Source organism: Fopius arisanus, unplaced genomic scaffold (genome assembly GCF_000806365.1).
Source record: "Fopius arisanus strain USDA-PBARC FA_bdor unplaced genomic scaffold, ASM80636v1 scaffold00071, whole genome shotgun sequence".
In the NCBI taxonomy this organism is placed as follows: Eukaryota; Metazoa; Arthropoda; class Insecta; order Hymenoptera; family Braconidae; genus Fopius; species Fopius arisanus.
The window spans coordinates 436,233-453,217 of NW_011887810.1; the positions used below are offsets into that span (position 1 = coordinate 436,233).

Consider the following 16,985-nt stretch of genomic DNA (forward strand, 5'->3'; position numbering starts at 1 on the left):
TTCTCATCCCTCCCCTTATTACGCACCAAACAAACGTTCCAAAACCGATTGAAATGTGACATAAATAAAGCCTGCGCTCCACCTGACGGGAGCGAAATAATGAGATTTCATGTTAACATAAAACGCGCAGAATTCCTCCCCAGTTAACGTTTAAATGATTTGAAAAAATGTATGTATCCTTTCCTGACCCTATCCCTCTTATTTACTGAAGAACCTGTGATGATGTCCCGGTAATCTCGAATTGAAATCGAATAAGAATCGATTTTTTACAACTATCGAAGTATAAATTAATTCCACAACAAATACGATCATGGAGTACAGAGAATGTTGAAGATCGAAGAGTGGATTTCACAACGCTACCAGGATTCCCCACATGGTGGCACTGTTCTTTTTTCAGAAAATAATCCCTATAATATCGGAGATTATAGGGAAGATCAGCAGCACTTATGAGGCATTTGACAGTATGTCAATTTAAAAAAATTTATATTTTTTCAATTTTCATATAAATGAAGTATGTGGTACAAAGCTCTCTCGGATATCCTAAAACGCGAGGAAAGAGGAAACCGAATTGTTTTTCAAAAGTTATGCAACATACAAAATTGGAGGTGCTTTGGATCATGCAATTGTTTACAGCATTATAACTCGACAAATATTAGTTGTATCGGAATAATAATGAAATACTTTTTATTGCAAAAGAGCGATATAAAAGAGATACATTCATGTCACAATTTCATTTTTATAGCAAAGAGCCATTTATAATGCTTTTAAATATCTAGAAAGTTAAGACGCAATTATTTATGTAGGAAATTATTCTTCTTCGAAATTAAATTTCTAAAAGTATAAAAAAGCTAATTTATTAAGGTCTAAAATTGCACAGAATTCAGTAAAAATATTCAACAAAGTGCAATTTTAGAATTTTTTTCACGCCATTTTTTATTTTTCACCCCAATCAAAAATGTTCCCCTTCTCACCCCATTAATATTAAGGGATGAAACAAGCTTCATTTATCGATACCCATTCCATCTCTTGATTTCTGTATGAAAAAAATAAAAACATCGATGAAAGGCATCGCGCTGAAAGAAACCGAGTGATTTGCGAGCGCTGAGTGACATTAATAATTTGCTTGCCAATTAAAACTTCGTATTTTTTTTTCCTAATTAATATCAAAGGATGAAACTAATGAGATTCGATTGGAGATAAAATTTTCCATACATTTTCATGCCTTGATTTCGGTATGAGAGAAATAAAAACGTCGACAAAAATCATGGCGCTGAATCCATCACAATTATATTATTTTTTATATAAATTTTGACATAGATGTATTTATCACAATTATTGATCCACAGAAAACGTCGATTGTCATCAGGACATCTTAACGTAGCTTCCTCGATACTCCAAATTGGGAATGTTTTTAAACAACAAAATTAATCGATTCCGTCCAAGAGAAGAGAAAGTAGCATTTTGCTTTAATATGAAAAAACAACGCACAGTGTCATCTATGTATTAAAAAAAATCATGATGGCGTAATGCCGAATAAACAAACTCATTCAAGAAATAACTGAAAAATTGAAAAAAATCATAAATTAATTGAATTCTGATTCATATCGACGACTCGGGTTCAACAATACTTATAAGACATAAGAGAAAGAAAATGATTGAACTGCACGGATATACTCACGCCCAATCCGAGCTGAAGTTTGAAAGATTTGTTACATATATACATACATACGTACCGACATATTGGGTTAATATAATACAAAAGTGAGGAATTCAAATTTGATCGATTGAAATGCTTGCATTGGAAAGCAAAAATCATAGTATTCGTTAATATTTCAGCTTTCCTTTCATGGAGAGGAGTATTCAAGAAAAATTACGGCACATTTCACGTAATCCTCATGCGAGAACGATTTTCGGTGAATTTCTATAGAAATATACGAAAAAAATCTGAAAAAGTTCAATAAATTTTCCGGGCTATCACTGAAAGACTACAAAGAAGTTTCGTAGAAACTGTAAAATTCAACAGGGATTTCCCCAATCATTATAGTCAAGAATTTTTATGCAATGTTTCGTAAATTTTACGTATTTTTTCGGGTAATTTTCATTGATCTGTTCTCTTTCCGTATCCTCTCACAAGAAATAGTAATTCTGTAGTAAACACAGATAATTAAAAAGATAAATTCTGGAATTCACTTAAATATTATGGTATTATTTATAAGGAAAGAGAGTTAACATAAAAGAAAAAATTACCCCGGCTGGCGTAGTGAAAAAGACCGTTAGATTCCTGGCCGCGTAGAATGGTAAGATCTAACCATTTTTAAAAAGTCTTGACGAAAGCTTAGTGAAGAAACACAAAAATGATCGCAGAGCAATGAAACTTCGGATATTTATAAATAATACAGTTGCCGACAAACGGTAGATCTTTTCCGGCCAATTAAATGAGTAATTTACGTTGAATATTGAAAAATTAGTGCAAATTGGCAGTTAACCACAATTTTTGCGCGCACAACTGAAATTTACAGCAACGTCTCATAAAACCCCTAATGAAGGAGCATGAGAGCGCGTTGAATTCAAATATGACTGATACTCATCACCTGAATTCTTTTGGGTGTTCGAGATTTTTTATCGATAATAAAGACAATGCTCAGTAAATAAACGATTATCATAATTGGAAAATATGATTAAGTAGTTCCTCTCCAACAAGGCATGATTATGGAGCACGACTAAGTGAGGTTGAGTTGTGAGTAATGTTTAAAAACAATTCTTGTAGTCAATACCGGAAGAATAATGTGTATCTCTAATTTTGAGCATCGATAATTCACTTTTAATCACTAGTTTTTTTACTTTTAATTTTTATTGTTGATGTAGTGATATGAGTAAAGCGAGAGTAAAGAATAACATCTAACAAGTAGCCCAGTGTGTGCCATAGTGAGCTAATGGTACCAACTTGTGCCACAGAAATTTTTTATTGAGCGACGTTGCCGCTGTTACCCATCCAATATTAATTTCTTAAAATATTTTTAATATTTATATCTGCGACTCTTTTAACGAAATTTATCTATCGCCCATCAAAAAATCATAGCATAAGGGATATAATGACTCTGAGAGTCGGCTTCTTATAGGATTTAAAAATTGCACTTTTTCATGTTCAGGTATTGGAACACTTACGAAAATCCTGCCGTCCCCTTTCCGCTCACCACCTGTTTCGGTACAGGAAGAAACTCACTCCTTAAGGATATTCAACACTTCCTTACCGAAAATATAATGTTTTTGCGTTTTGTCATTATTTATAAATTTATCAAGGTTCACGGTGAAGTCAACATTTTGCTGCGTTCTTTCTAAACTTTCAATAAGATACATATCTCACCGTAAGCTTGCCAGAAAAATAAAAAAATTTGAAATTTCGCTAAACGGGTCTGTAGTACATCTTCGGGAGTTAGTTTATTGATGAAATTGAAAGAGTCCACATCGATTCGACGAATCTTGTAAACTCTGTCGAAATTGGAAAACGCCTAGATCAATTATGGTTGTCTACATGAAGAGGTACCTGGTTAAATTTCGAAAATTATGAGCTCAAATAGAAAATTTTCAGTGTTATGGAGTTAAACAATGGATTTAAAATGGAGTTCTACTCGAAAGGTACTGCGATTGCAATTTAAACTGACCCCGGGTATTGATGCATCAAATCGAGTGATTACTTTTTATATTAACAATAAGATCTTTGTTCGACAGTAAATGAACAATCTTCTTTTCCAAATATCCTGAAAACTGTTTGTTTTTATTGTTGAAGCATTCTACTTAACAGTCCATGACACGGCCAATATCTAACAACTCAATTGATCTATTTATGCGTGTTTACGCGTAAAAAATATTAAAAATTTAGTTCTAGTCTTGAAGGGATAAATTTCGCCAATAGATTATAGGTATTTAAATATGAGAGTTCACTACTTTAACTACATCATCTGACTGATTACAATGATTATCACTAATACACGTCGGAGTCACATTTAAATCTGCCTTCTGCATACGCAAACGACTTCTTAAATACATAATTGTTTATATATCATCCCTTGGTCAGCATAATTCAGTTACACTGGCAAGTGTCGCGCTGACAATGCTGTCCACATGTTCAACAATAATATCTATATAATTGACCAAAATCTGGAGCATAACAGATGTTTGTTTCATCCTAGGTTTCCGTATTGTCTCAGCATCCCATATGTTAGTAGAAAATATTCGAAATAAAACAGAGTAGGCCCAGTTATTTGTCATAAAAAACTGCCCTCTGATTAATTGAAATGGTGCGTAAAAATAGTCAACGAAATATGTGATTTTTTTCATGAAATTTTTTAATGACTGTTTGCCGGGGTATCTCAAAAATATGTCAGATTTAAAATAATGAAATTATTCCGAGGAACCAATCAGGACGACGAAACTGTTGGATGGCGCACAGAGTTGTGGGTACTGGCATTTTGAGGAGAGTAATTGTAGGTTGTACGTGCAGTAGAGGGAGAACCACGGTGCTGGCTCGTCTTTTTTTTAGAGTAAAAACTCTGAATTTTCAATCAACAACCTCAAAATTCAGGGTAACTCCGATTCTACTAGTTGAACGGACTTTACGACGCCGCGAAAATTGTTGGCACACAATTGGGTAAAATATCTCGGAGTGACCAAGGTAAATATAACAATAAATTTTATTATACTTGCATGATCTATGTGGAAGCATGAAAACGTTTCAGCCACTTTCTTTAGGCATTTTTAATCATTGATCCGACCTCGCATGTAATCATGCTACTCTTGAACATGTATGTCGATCAATTAAATTATTTGACTCGTGAAAATTCATTGAAAATTACTTGGAGTGACTGTTAAAAGGAAAGATGCCCCATGCCATATGCTTTGGGGGTTAGGAAACCTTTAAAACTCAAGGAAAAATAGTAAAATTTAATGCTCAAGGCGGTACCGGTGTCGTGAGTTACTAATACGATATTTTTATTTTTTAGAATGGCCCGTGGACATCAGAAAATTCAATCGCAAGCGAAGGCAGCTGAAAAAGCTAGCAAGTTGAAGAAACAACAGGGCCACAGTGCCAATGAGCAGAAGAAAGCTGCACAAAAAGCCTTGGTCCATGTCTGTGTAGTTTGCAAAGTATGTACTCAAAATCAATAATCGATAAGAGAGGAGACAAATTGGTAAAAGTATTTAGGAAAAACGGAAAATATTACTATAATCCTTCATTTGTCAAATTTTCAAAGTAATTTCCCTGTAATGTACGATTTTTTTCACATAACAATGAAGAAAACTGTTGATGATATTATTTTTATCAGTTACAGATGCTTTCTTCTAGTATTTCGCTTTAATTATTGATCATGAAACCATAGAAAAAAAGAGAATATCGATTTTTTTTTATTATAGATAGAAAGTAGGTATTTCCGTTACCTCTTGAAAAGTGTTGAAATCTAGAAGAAAATGAAAGATGACAGATCCATTAATTGGATAAACATTGGCCAGAAAGCATTCCTGAAATTAATGAATGAAAATATTGAATTTCTTCGTAGATTTAAAGTTCACAATAATAAAATTTCTCTGAAGGTTTTATTCCCCGAGGGCTTTAATAATCTGAATTAAATGGTCTCTCAAAATCAGGCCAACGAGTCTTCAATACATGGATTACTTAAGTAAATAATAATAATAATGAATTATTTATTTTGCAGGCTCAGATGCCCGATCCAAAGACGTATAAACAGCACTTTGAAAATAAACATCCGAAAAATGACATGCCTGACGATTTGAAGAATATATGAAGGTGAAAATTCGTTTGGTCTCAAGCAAGCAGACAACAGGCAAAAGTGGCAAGATAACGCGAGGAAAAATAAAACAAATAAACGATTAAATTAATTGAAAGAAAAATGGCACGGAATGTTGAGAAAACAACGAGGCATCAACAAAAGTTAATACGAGTGATATATAGTGTAATGTTTTATCCAGCCGATTTTAATAGCATTGATTAATCGTGGAAATAAATGGAAATCCACTAAAACATTTGACACTATTCCATACTTTTTTTTTATTGGTTCTTCGACTTTTTCGATTCAACTTCTCAGAAATGCACTTAACACTGTTATGGAATGCACTATAATAATTGAATTAATTACTAGTGATTATTGAATAATAATTAGTGCTTCGTATTCTGGATGGACGTACATTAAGAAATTGTAGTCATTAAAAATCATTACTCCCTGTTCTCTTCTGTTCCACTCAATTCCTGAATTAAATGTAATAGATTTGTTCTAGAATCAACGACTGCCACTACCAACTAAATTATAATCTATATAATCTACGAAGCAAAAGGAAAAAGATGTTAAAAACTCAAATATTAATAGGACAGCGATTACCATCATTCTTTTCTTTTCGTATTTTGAGCAAGTGGATCTAAGGGTTTTTTTCATTAATATAAACTTGATTCATTATGATGTAAATCATTCACAAATCTTTGTAGATAATCACTCATTTATAATGAATTTATATTGATTTTTTCCGTCGACATGCTTCAATTGTACTTAATACTTGTTCTTCTTTGAAGAAGAGTTTGAAATCCTTGGAATAATAATTTGTACATGCACGAAATATTTGTTGGGTATTTTTATGATGGCTTATAACTCCTTTGGTAGCTCTTGATGAATAAATGCAATTGTCGAGTGTGTTATCATTATGAATGATGATCTCAGCGAATTTAAAACGTTTTATATTGATTCCGATAATTATTACCATCGAAACCTGATGTGGTGTATTGAACTGTGAGAACAATTATCAACAGAATTTGTTTTCCTTATATCAATCAAGATCAACTGTCTCGAGGTTTTCTTTGAAATTTCTTGAGATTAACTAATTTTGTGATTCTTATTCTCGACGAAGCGGACTATAATTGTCTTTCCTTATGATTACTGATAACTCTCAAGCAACTGACTACCCTTGAAAAGCAATTTTTTTATTATGTCTCTGACTTTTTCCTCCTTATAGAGAGATTAATTATTTTAACGTCGCGTAATTAGTTCCTAAGGTTTTACGTATTGAAAAAAGTTATGCTGTCTCGGATTGGCATATTATTCAGATAATATATTTACCTTAACGTACAGCAAAATCAAATCTGCTACGTGATTGTCAGCTTTATACCAATTTAGAGAGATATCTTCGATATTAAATAAATTTTATTGGATTAAAATGGATATTTGGTGCATATTGTGGATTTATGGAGGACTATTCTGCGTCAGTCACCACAAGGATTTATTATTAACGATAGATGTATATTAGATCATGTATATACCACATGATATATACATGATTATGCAGTGAGAGCATAATAATATTCACTTATTTATATTATGATATTGAATTTCCATGTAACAATACGATGAATTGTTTCATGAATGTTAAAAAAAACTCGAGCAATTCCGCACTTTTTTTTATAGGATTCATGAAGGCTGTCAAAATTTGACCACGTGGAGATAATTGCTTAGGGAATTTTTAAGTGTGAGAATAAATACTGAAGTTTATTATAAAAACCTGTTTTTGTCAATGTCAACTATGAAATTAATTTTTTAGATGGAGACGACAAGTAATGATGGTCTTCCGCCCCCAGATTTTTGCCCGCTGTTCAGTTCTTATCACACTTTTTGTTCCCGATAGCTGATTACATACACATGGAAAAAATTTCGTCATATGCTCTGTTCCATCTATCTATTTTCATAATGCCAATGACTGGATTATTTGTCTCCGCTCGTATAAGTAGCTGGAGACAAAGTGGCACGATTACCAGTTTCTGAAGAGCTCTTGAGTCGTTGTGTAAGATAATTTTTTATTTTTTTTTGGATATTTTTTTTTTCTCTGGATCTTACGGTTGAATGATCGAACAGCAACGTGGCACAACGCGCGTGAAGTGAAATTAATTTTTTATTTCTCTTCATCACACTTTTGGCGAAAAGTTCTAGAAGGGCTTGCAATTATCAAATTTTCCAAAAAAATTCCAAAGAAACATGCCGAGCAGTTCGAAATAGCTCTCCACTAATTCAATATGGATGAGATTCGATGAGAGTCGGATGCGGATCGTGAACAACTCCACATCCTTTCAATCGTGATCATATCTTTGAAATTAATGATTTTAAGAAAAATTTTTTAAAGAAACTTTCCTTTTCATTTTTTGTTACACTTTTCATTGGTGAGATGATTGTTGCAATTAGAATGATGGATGTTTCGGTAAAAAATTGAGAAGAGATTGCCCGCACAGAAATCAATGTATATTCAATATATATAAATATTAATTATACGCACATATATCACATGAAATATAATTGTGGAAAAAATGCAGTATGTCACATACGTGTCGCACATAATTATTAATATACATATATTTTTTCGTTGAAGGGACGTTACTCGAATACGGTTCAATCCATAACACTAATTAAAGTGATAACGCAAATTTTTATTGATTTCAGACGTCAGAGGAATAGCTTCGTCGGTAGATATTGCATCATCGAACATCAGATATGAATGACGAAGTTCTTGTAACTCGCTCACGAGGAGCAGCTGCTGAAGGTGTGAGGGACCAATACGCAGATGGAAAAGCTGCCAAGGTATGGAGTATGTACATCGGAGACAAGAAGAAACGAACGCAAAATTATAAAGATTTCCTCGTGGGAATTTTGAGGAAGAGAGGATGCAAGAGAATACTCGACGTAGCTTGTGGTACTGGAGTGGATTCTGTGATGCTATTGGAAGAGGGATTTGAGGTCGTCAGTGTAGATGCCTCTGACAAAATGTTGAAATATGCATTGAAGTCAAGATGGGAACGGCGAAAAGAGTCGGCCTTTGATAATTGGGGTAAATCTCTATTTTTCGATTATTTTTCGTTTTTGGAGTGTCATCATCTCAGTAATGAGTGACGTTAAGAGAAATCATGAGATGACCTAGTTGATACAGAAATTTCTTTTCTAAACAATCTCTCCTTACCGAGATATTTACGTTGTCGAAAACATTGTGAAACTTTTCGTGGTTTTTCTCATTAATTTTAGGATGAACTATGGACTATAACATTTTTTTCACTAAAAGCAATCCACGCCTGAGGTTAAAATTAACGTTAAAAATAAAAGTTCGCATAGCTCAGAACTGGTTAATTTATGAAAATGATTGTCTTTATTATTCTATATGTTCTCAATAAGTCGCAAAAAAAGATCTGAAATTACGTTTTTTTCATCTATTTGAACTTTTTTATACGAGAAATTTTATGATTTAGAGAGATTTCCATTTAATCAATAATTATTCATATGCAGTACAACAGAGTGGATTTTGAACGACATAAATTCAAGTTTTGCAGTAATCTGGAAATTTTATTGAAGATTGTAAATTTTATTTAAGAAGCACATGTATAATGATTCGGTGTGCACTGAAATTCTAAATTCAGAGATCAAAATTAGCAGTCTAAAATTAAAAATAAAAAATGATCTGATAGGACTGAAAAATTCCATAAGAAATAAAAAAATTCAGAATGCCAAGTTTCAAATTGCAAAGGATAAATTGCACATTTTTAATTTGTTATTCGCAATTGTTTTTTTTTGCTCTTGGTATGAGCCACAGTGATTGAAGAAGCCAATTGGTTAACGCTCACTGATGATATTGTGGACATAATTGGAGATGGTTTCGACGCGGTCATATGTCTAGGGAACAGCTTCGCCCATATGCCTGATAATTTCGGAGACCAAAGGGAACAGAAGCAGGCCCTTAGAAACTTTGAGAAATGTGTAAAGCCCGGTGGATTATTACTTATCGACCATCGCAATTACGATCACATCATCAGCCGTGGAGAGACCCAAACCAAGTGTATTTACTACAGCGTAAGTATGAGACTCATTGCACCTCATTATTCGTTATTGGATTCATTCATTCATCAATGCGTGTAAAACAGTTATCGTACATGTTTAAAAAACATATCCTTTTGACATTTATTGAACTTCACAAGGGACTTGAAAAGATCAATTTTTCGAATGTAGAATCGAAAAACAGAGTCCTTCTGGTTAGTCAAAAAACTAGTTCTGAACAATCTTTCATCAAAGTTCTTTCTTACTTATAAAAAGTTAGAAAATTACGGTGACTAAGGATTTGATCCAAACTTTTATAAAAACTGATGAAAACTGTACGATTTCTATCGTACTTTTCACAAATTTTGGAAAACACTTACCATCTACTATTGGAAATTTTTTGAAATTCTAATTTTTTTCAAACGTGCGCTATAAACTAGTTTCACCCACCAAAATTTTCAGTAGAAGCTACGAATTATCAATACGTAGTGTAGAAAGTGAAATTACGGATATAGGTGTTAAAAAGTAAAAAAAAATCATTTCACAAGTATCGAAAGATTCTTTTTTAAGGAACTAAAAATACTGATGAAAAGTAATAGGTATAGATGAAGAACTTTTTACGGGCATACTAAATTTACTTCCGACAGCTATTTTCCCGACTTTTCAAAAGGAAACTCACTAAAAGTTCAATCCAAAACTTTTCAAAATTAACCCATTTTTAGAGTGTACCTAATAGTCCAAAAAGAGCGGCGGGAGAGGAAGGGCTAGAGCATTATTATTGTGTAATAAATGATCTTGGTCTCAATTCAAAGAAAAAATTGTAATATTTACCAGAAAACATGAAACAGAAAATATTATGCAATTAATCAATATGAGGATGTAAAAAAATTTCAGAATGAACATGTAACAGATATAAAAACATCAGTTCTGTTCGTCGCTGGAAAACCTCAGATGGTGATCATGGATTACATGGTAACCCTAGACAGCGGCAAAGACAACACCAGTGATTTTCGTCTCTCGTATTACCCTCATCTCCTCAAGGTTTTCCACCAAATGCTTGCGGAAACGTTCGGACCTGACGCTAAGCACGATATTTATGCTGATTTTATGCCCCTTGAGGTGAATGACACACCCGGATTCTACATTCACATGCTAGAAAAAAGTATGTGAGCTTCAATGAAACTTAGGGAAAACATCAAGTCGCATCTAAGAAGATTTTTCAAAATTACGTATGAAAAGGGGCAAAGAATAATGAAACTATAAGTTAGCTTCAGGAAATCAAATTTTCTGTACAAACATTTGGTGAAAAATTTTATGAAATTTCTGTTGGATTGTATGATTTCTTCTGAAAAAAACGATCGCACTTAACAATTTGCCGAGAATTGGCTAGAGCATTGCCTTAAGAAGAATCTTTAACTGATATTGTTTTCGGTAGGAAAATCCGGTAAAGTACTACCTTACCAACCTCTAGGTAGTCGACCTTTGTGGGGTTCATACCAGTCGCATCCCCCTCACGAACCCTGGATTACGCCGATTAAATCATACCTAGCAAGAATTTAAGAAATTTAATGAAATATAAATTAGAAAAAAATGTATATCCGTAGAAGTGAGGAGGAGTGAGAAGTCTCGTCCATCTACGCAAGCACCCATAAAAATGAGGCGACTTGAAGTATATTAATTCAATGGTGAAATCTGAGTTACGTGTGAGGGTGGTATTGTATCTCTTTACCGAAAATTCCATAAGAAATTCTTTAGACTAGTTCTCTTGTCGGTTTTGTATACGTGATAAGACTGATGAAATCTCAAGTGTTTAAAATTTCTATAATAAATAAAAGCATATGATGGAGAGAATGAATTTATTTTTCTATCAACGTTTTTTTTTGTCTCGATGTGATTGATAGAAAAGCAGTGAAATAATACTGCTTGCTATACTTCATAGGGAACAATTCTGTGGCAAGAAATAAATAGTTATCAATATTTGTTATTTTTATTTCATGTTTTATGAGATATGTACGATAAACGTACATAAACTTGATTTTTGGATTATTTTGTATAAATAGTAAATATACATTTCGGAAAGCCAAGACTAGAAGGTTCGTTTTGTTTTTTAATATCACTCGATCTTTTCCTCTTTCTAAGCTAAGGGGTTTCTACAGTACTCCCCTTATTTCTTCCATTGATTTATTCATTTGTTTTGGATATAAATTGAAGAATTGTTTCTATTTAATGTGAAAAGAGTAAACACGGAGATTAACTGTTTGGAATCAACAATCACATCTTCTTAGTCATCACAACATTATCTCATGAGAAATATCTCATGGAAACATATGATCATGCAATTTTGTTTGTAATTATCATCATGCTACTCACAAAAAATGCATTTTCACGTTTCTCCTGAATATCACTGGTTTTTGAGATAAAATACGTAAACGACCAAGAATTACTTAGATCAATCAGATTTTTCATCCATTAAATCATTGAACAAAACTGAATTGATCAATACCATTTTTCTAAATGAAATTAATTGAAATGATAAATTAATGACGAGAATTTTGGGCCCCGTCCAATGTCGCACAGCCGACGTAAAAAATGGACGAAGTATAATAAGTTGTAGCAAAGTTTTCTAGACTCCACTCCTTTCACATTTTCCCTATTTTTCACTAAATTAATAATAATAATTCATTAGACCCGTTTCTTCACATGTTCTTTTAACTTCAATTAATGATTAATAACATAATCATTTTGTTTGTTTTGTTAATATTAAAAGTTATGATAAATCTAAAACTCCGAAGCAATGCAAAAATAATATCATACTTTTTTTTTCAAATTCCGCACATATTCCTTTTGCGAAGCAATTGAGTGAGAAAAAGAAGGCAGTTGAACGAGCTTGCACGTTAAGGGCGGTCGTTAAAATATTTCGAGTGAAAACAGCCGCCGCGCGTGCGTTTTTTTCTGTTATTTTCTCTTTTTTTTTTACTTTATATATAACCAACAGCGTTTCAACTTTCGCATAGAATTTTTTCAACTACGAATAGAGCCAGCTATATCGTTTTTTTTTTTCATTTGTCTCATTCTGCTATCTAAAAACCTAAGTAACAAATTGTTATAATGTCTTTCGTATTTTTCTTTGGTTTAACACTTTGATAATTTTTCGTCGTCACTCGACGCGGAAAAAATAAAGGAGATCTGGGGCAAAATCTCGTTTTATTATGCTGTTATATTAAATTAGTTATGATACTTCAATTTGAATGGTTTTTCATTGAATAGTTTCTTCTTTCTTTTTCAATGTTTAAACTTATTTTGATTTTATAACAAAATCATCGTTGGCTGTTATCTGAGTTTTTTAAATAATCCACTGTGAAATAGCTCAATTTAGGAAGAGTTTAAAATTAAGGAACATTTCCACAAAAAATTAGAAAGAGTTCGACGAAAAAATAGTGATTAATTGGAGTGACAAATTTCTGTATTAATAATGTATCACATATAGGATTGAGAATAACATAATGAGCTAACGGATCTTATTTTGTTGATCATGGAATTTCTTCAGTATAAATATTCAAATCCACCTAAAGTATTATCACAATACTTGATCACAAGAACGGATTTTCTTAACATATTTGGTTTTTTTTCTCGTCACGAAAATCAGTGCATATCATAATATGGTTGGACTGATAACATGTAATTTCGTAAATATGAATTGTTCTGTCGTGGAATTCCAAGTTACTGATAAAATAGAAGAAAGTAAAGTAGAATGAAGAAAATAAAAACAGCGGGATAAAATATTAATTTGTTGATTTTTTAAAGTTTAATGAAACATTAGAGTAGACATTTTATTCTACCTCACTGTTTCCCGTTGCCCCATTCTCTTTCAATCTCTTTTCAATCTGCATCGTACGATAGATATCGATATGTTTAAACATATTTCAAAGATATTTATTAGCTTATAAATAAAGCATTAGTAAAAATGATGAAAGCTTAAGGGGAGAAAAATTATCGTCAGTAATTTGTTATTCCATGGTGCAATATTATGATAAAAATCTATTTTGCCCCATTCTCCCGCATCCCTACTCCATATATCTTCAAACCACGCACCGCCTTATATTATATTTATATTGTACTATATGTACAATTTATTACAGTATGTATATTATATACAATACGATATCCATTCCCTTCAATCTCCAATTGCATTAAAATTTCTTCTGTCAACTTCTTTCACATCTTCATTTCTTAATTGTACTTGTGATCTTTCGTCGTAGAATCTAAAATACGCACAGAGATAATTAAAGTCATTTTTACTTCCGCCAGTTTCCGTATTTAAAATTTCCTTAAAATTAAATCACAAGTATCTCAGCGCCCATCTTGCGATTGCACCTTCGTGATTGATATACTAAACTACATTGTCACATGTAATTTACCCCCTATCAATTCTGTAGTGAATTACTGAGAAAATAATGACTGTATTTACACAGATTAATTGTAAAATATCTTTGGGTATTATATATACCCACTAGTGTCCAAGCAGCAGCATCAAAAAATTTTCTTCATAAAATTCTTTAGAAAAATCTTTTGTTATGATTGCTCCCAATATCATTCATTGCCAGCAAGAAGACAATTTTCACTTGAGCTCTCCGAAACATAGGCGATAACGATTAGACGTAAACATTGCGTTTTCTTGGCAAGGTAAGTTTATTATAATAGACTGGTTTATGTCAGCTATGGCAGTTTAGTCAAATACACGAAAGCCTCGTAATCTTACAATTTCAGAAGAAATGAGGCCATTAGCTCGGCTTGTAATTCTCATACTCGTCAAATAGTACCTCTTGTAATATCTGCCTCTAAAATTTACTCTTCCGAAGAGTTTACTGTGCGTTAAGTGGTTGATCTGTGCACGATGTAAAGTTAGAAAGTTGTAAGTTGTACTTGTAAAGTTCTGAAATAAAATTCGTCGTTCATCAAATAAAATTTACTTTACCCACGACCTTGACTTTTACACACTCCGTGCGCAGAAACCACTTGACATGCACCACAATTCCCAACAATGAATTCCGCAGGTCTAAAAAAAATGTGTTACGTGTGCGAAAAAGTTGTTCTTTACGCACTTGTAACATAATATACTTTTTCTACACTTAGCAGCATCATATAAAATTATTGCACTACGTGCGAAAATTCTCGAATAACTGACGCTCTGAGGTCGTTATTTTCGACTTTTCGACGTCGTATAATAAATTGTCGTTCTAAACATGTGCGGAAAATGTTTTTGTTTTTCGATCGGAGGGATTATATCTTTCGCCGTTGGCTCGTGCGGTAAACCTCCTATGAAGCTTTTTCATGCACATGTTTCAGACGGTATTTCATTGCGTGACATTGAAAAGTCGAAAATAACGAACGTGTAGCGTGAGCTATCCCAGATTGTCCGTACGCCATGAAATAATCGTATGCGTTTTAGTTACACGATGTACTAGCATATGTTGCACATGTATGAAATTGAGAGATAGGCTAGTTCGTGATTCGTTAATAAAGAGTGGTAGATTTACGAAAGCTCTCATTGTAAAGGAGATTCGATTTCTTCTGGGATGCAACTCGCTCTGAAAACATAACATCATTCGATCATATTCTCCGACTTTATGCATTTGTAACATAAGATACTATTATCAAGTTGAAAAAATGTTGTAAGCCAAGCTGTTGCTTTATGAATATCTGTGAACCTCTTTATGAAAAGATAATTTCAAAATAATCTGGTTTCCATGCTTCTTTCCTCATAATTTTCGTACAGAATTGATAATTTACTGATCATTACGTACCCTAGATATTCTCGATGATTCATCTTGAGATCGTAATCAAGATTATCAACAACAAAGTCTCTTAAATTCGACCGTAGCACAGCCACTTGCAAATTTTAGTCTTGTAGTTAGATTTTTTCATAATAAAAGCGCGAATAACATAATGAATTTTATATAGTGGATGATGTAACAATGGATAAATGCTGAAAGATCTCTGGATCTGGTAATTGTTCGCAGCACAATGTTATGAATGTCTGTAAATTTTCACAAGTATTCTCGAGGCCTTGGGGGCGGTCGCTTCCTTTCCCTATCAGTTCTTTCACTTCTGTCGCCACCAGGATCACGTTCTTCGCACTCTAACATTTGGGTTGTTTCAGTGGCGTCAGTAGGTGAAATAGGTTGGGTAGCTAGAGGTGCAAGAGGAGCTAAGGGTGCAGCACCTTTATTTCGCGATTTACTCCGTCTTTTCCGCAGTATCAGTGGACCTAGAGCTGTGGAGTCTTCTCGAGAAGTTGAGGCTTGAGTCAAACGCTCTAAGAGCTCTTTGGATACATCCCTTGGGGAATAATCGAGACCTGGAGTCACTGGTTCTTTAGTTTTTTCCATTTTTTGGTCTGTATGGTGGTGATGGTGCCGGTGATGATGATGTTGTGGGAGTTCTTTCGCTGGAAGTCTTTCATTTGGATCTCTAGAATCACTCGACATCGCTACAGGCTTTTGATCTGGAGATGTTTGAGTTGCTGTATCATTTAAATTATTACTTGAGATCACTAGATTCCCTGGACGAGCTGGAGTCGCTGCGATAGGCGGTACGGGGGGCAGTCTGCTGATAACACTCTCTAACATGTCTTCTAGCTTTGCTAGTCTTTGATTAACTCGCTGGACTTCCAGCTTGAGATCAACTTTGACTTCTAGCACAGCGGCGAGGATCTCCCGGTCCTGACCAGGTTGAGCGGTTATTAAACCCCCGTCGTAAGACTCCAGGCGGCGAAGGGAAAGCTGCTTTGATTCAATTGCTAGAGTCGTCGTTGGTGGTTCTTTGGGTGGTTCAGGATCCTGGACTTCTTCGATGGTACCGCTGAGTTTGGAAAGTTTTGGAAAGACCTTATTGGTGCTAACAGACGAGGAGGGACGGGAGTCACGGGCACTCAGAGTACGCTTAAAGGTGTCCGTCCCAGTTCCAGTTTCGCTCCCGGAGTCTAAACTCGAACTTCCTATTAAAGCAATTGAGAGCAACCAGTGAATTATTATATTATATACTATATTACAATTTGTACTTTTGCTTCCAGTTTCCAGCATTTTATTCGTCAAATCCGAAATTTTTCATTTTTTGTGTTAGAATGACCAATTTTGG

General features: G+C 33.6%; 3 protein-coding genes across 11 annotated transcripts in view; 2 read left to right on the plus strand and 1 right to left on the minus strand.

Annotated features, from left to right (window-relative positions):
- The first annotated feature begins 4,473 nt into the window (after positions 1 to 4,473).
- Positions 4,474 to 6,624, plus strand: LOC105269613 (zinc finger protein 706). Its single transcript, XM_011310002.1, has 3 exons — positions 4,474 to 4,672; positions 5,001 to 5,145; positions 5,712 to 6,624. Exons 2-3 carry the CDS (start codon positions 5,002 to 5,004, stop codon positions 5,799 to 5,801), a joined length of 234 nt encoding a protein of 77 aa, XP_011308304.1. The 5' UTR covers positions 4,474 to 4,672; position 5,001; the 3' UTR covers positions 5,802 to 6,624.
- A 1,108-nt stretch (positions 6,625 to 7,732) lies between these two features.
- Positions 7,733 to 11,744, plus strand: Gnmt (Glycine N-methyltransferase). 2 transcript variants are annotated; one of them, XM_011310003.1, is made up of 4 exons: positions 7,733 to 7,839; positions 8,490 to 8,874; positions 9,628 to 9,884; positions 10,743 to 11,744. In XM_011310003.1, exons 2-4 carry the CDS (start codon positions 8,541 to 8,543, stop codon positions 11,016 to 11,018), a joined length of 867 nt encoding a protein of 288 aa, XP_011308305.1. In that variant the 5' UTR covers positions 7,733 to 7,839; positions 8,490 to 8,540; the 3' UTR covers positions 11,019 to 11,744. The 2 variants fall into 2 exon arrangements, with proteins under 2 accessions (XP_011308305.1, XP_011308306.1); XM_011310004.1 differs by lacking the exon at positions 7,733 to 7,839 and adding an exon at positions 8,114 to 8,289.
- Positions 11,745 to 12,813: 1,069 nt separating this feature from the next.
- eag (ether a go-go) overlaps positions 12,814 to 16,985 on the minus strand; it is a 144,576-nt gene continuing 140,404 nt past the window's right edge. For 7 of the 8 annotated variants that reach the window (XM_011310014.1, XM_011310012.1, XM_011310009.1 and 4 more), the window contains one exon: positions 12,814 to 16,845. In XM_011310014.1, the coding sequence (XP_011308316.1) occupies positions 15,896 to 16,845 (950 nt within the window). In that variant the 3' untranslated portion in view covers positions 12,814 to 15,895. The remainder of the gene's footprint in view (positions 16,846 to 16,985) is intronic. The other variant, XR_892457.1, reaches the window with a different exon arrangement.

What these genes read in the sequence shown, in the direction of transcription:
- LOC105269613 (XM_011310002.1), top strand. Translation starts at nt 5,002, where the DNA reads ATGGCCCGTGGACATCAGAAAATTCAATCGCAAGCGAAGGCAGCTGAA. An exon ending in ATGTCTGTGTAGTTTGCAAA is followed by an intron (nt 5,146 to 5,711) that starts GTATGTACTCAA and finishes TTTATTTTGCAG; the next exon opens with GCTCAGATGCCCGATCCAAA.
- Gnmt (XM_011310003.1), top strand. Translation starts at nt 8,541, where the DNA reads ATGAATGACGAAGTTCTTGTAACTCGCTCACGAGGAGCAGCTGCTGAA. An exon ending in GTCGGCCTTTGATAATTGGG is followed by an intron (nt 8,875 to 9,627) that starts GTAAATCTCTAT and finishes TATGAGCCACAG; the next exon opens with TGATTGAAGAAGCCAATTGG. An exon ending in CCAAGTGTATTTACTACAGC is followed by an intron (nt 9,885 to 10,742) that starts GTAAGTATGAGA and finishes AAAAAATTTCAG; the next exon opens with AATGAACATGTAACAGATAT.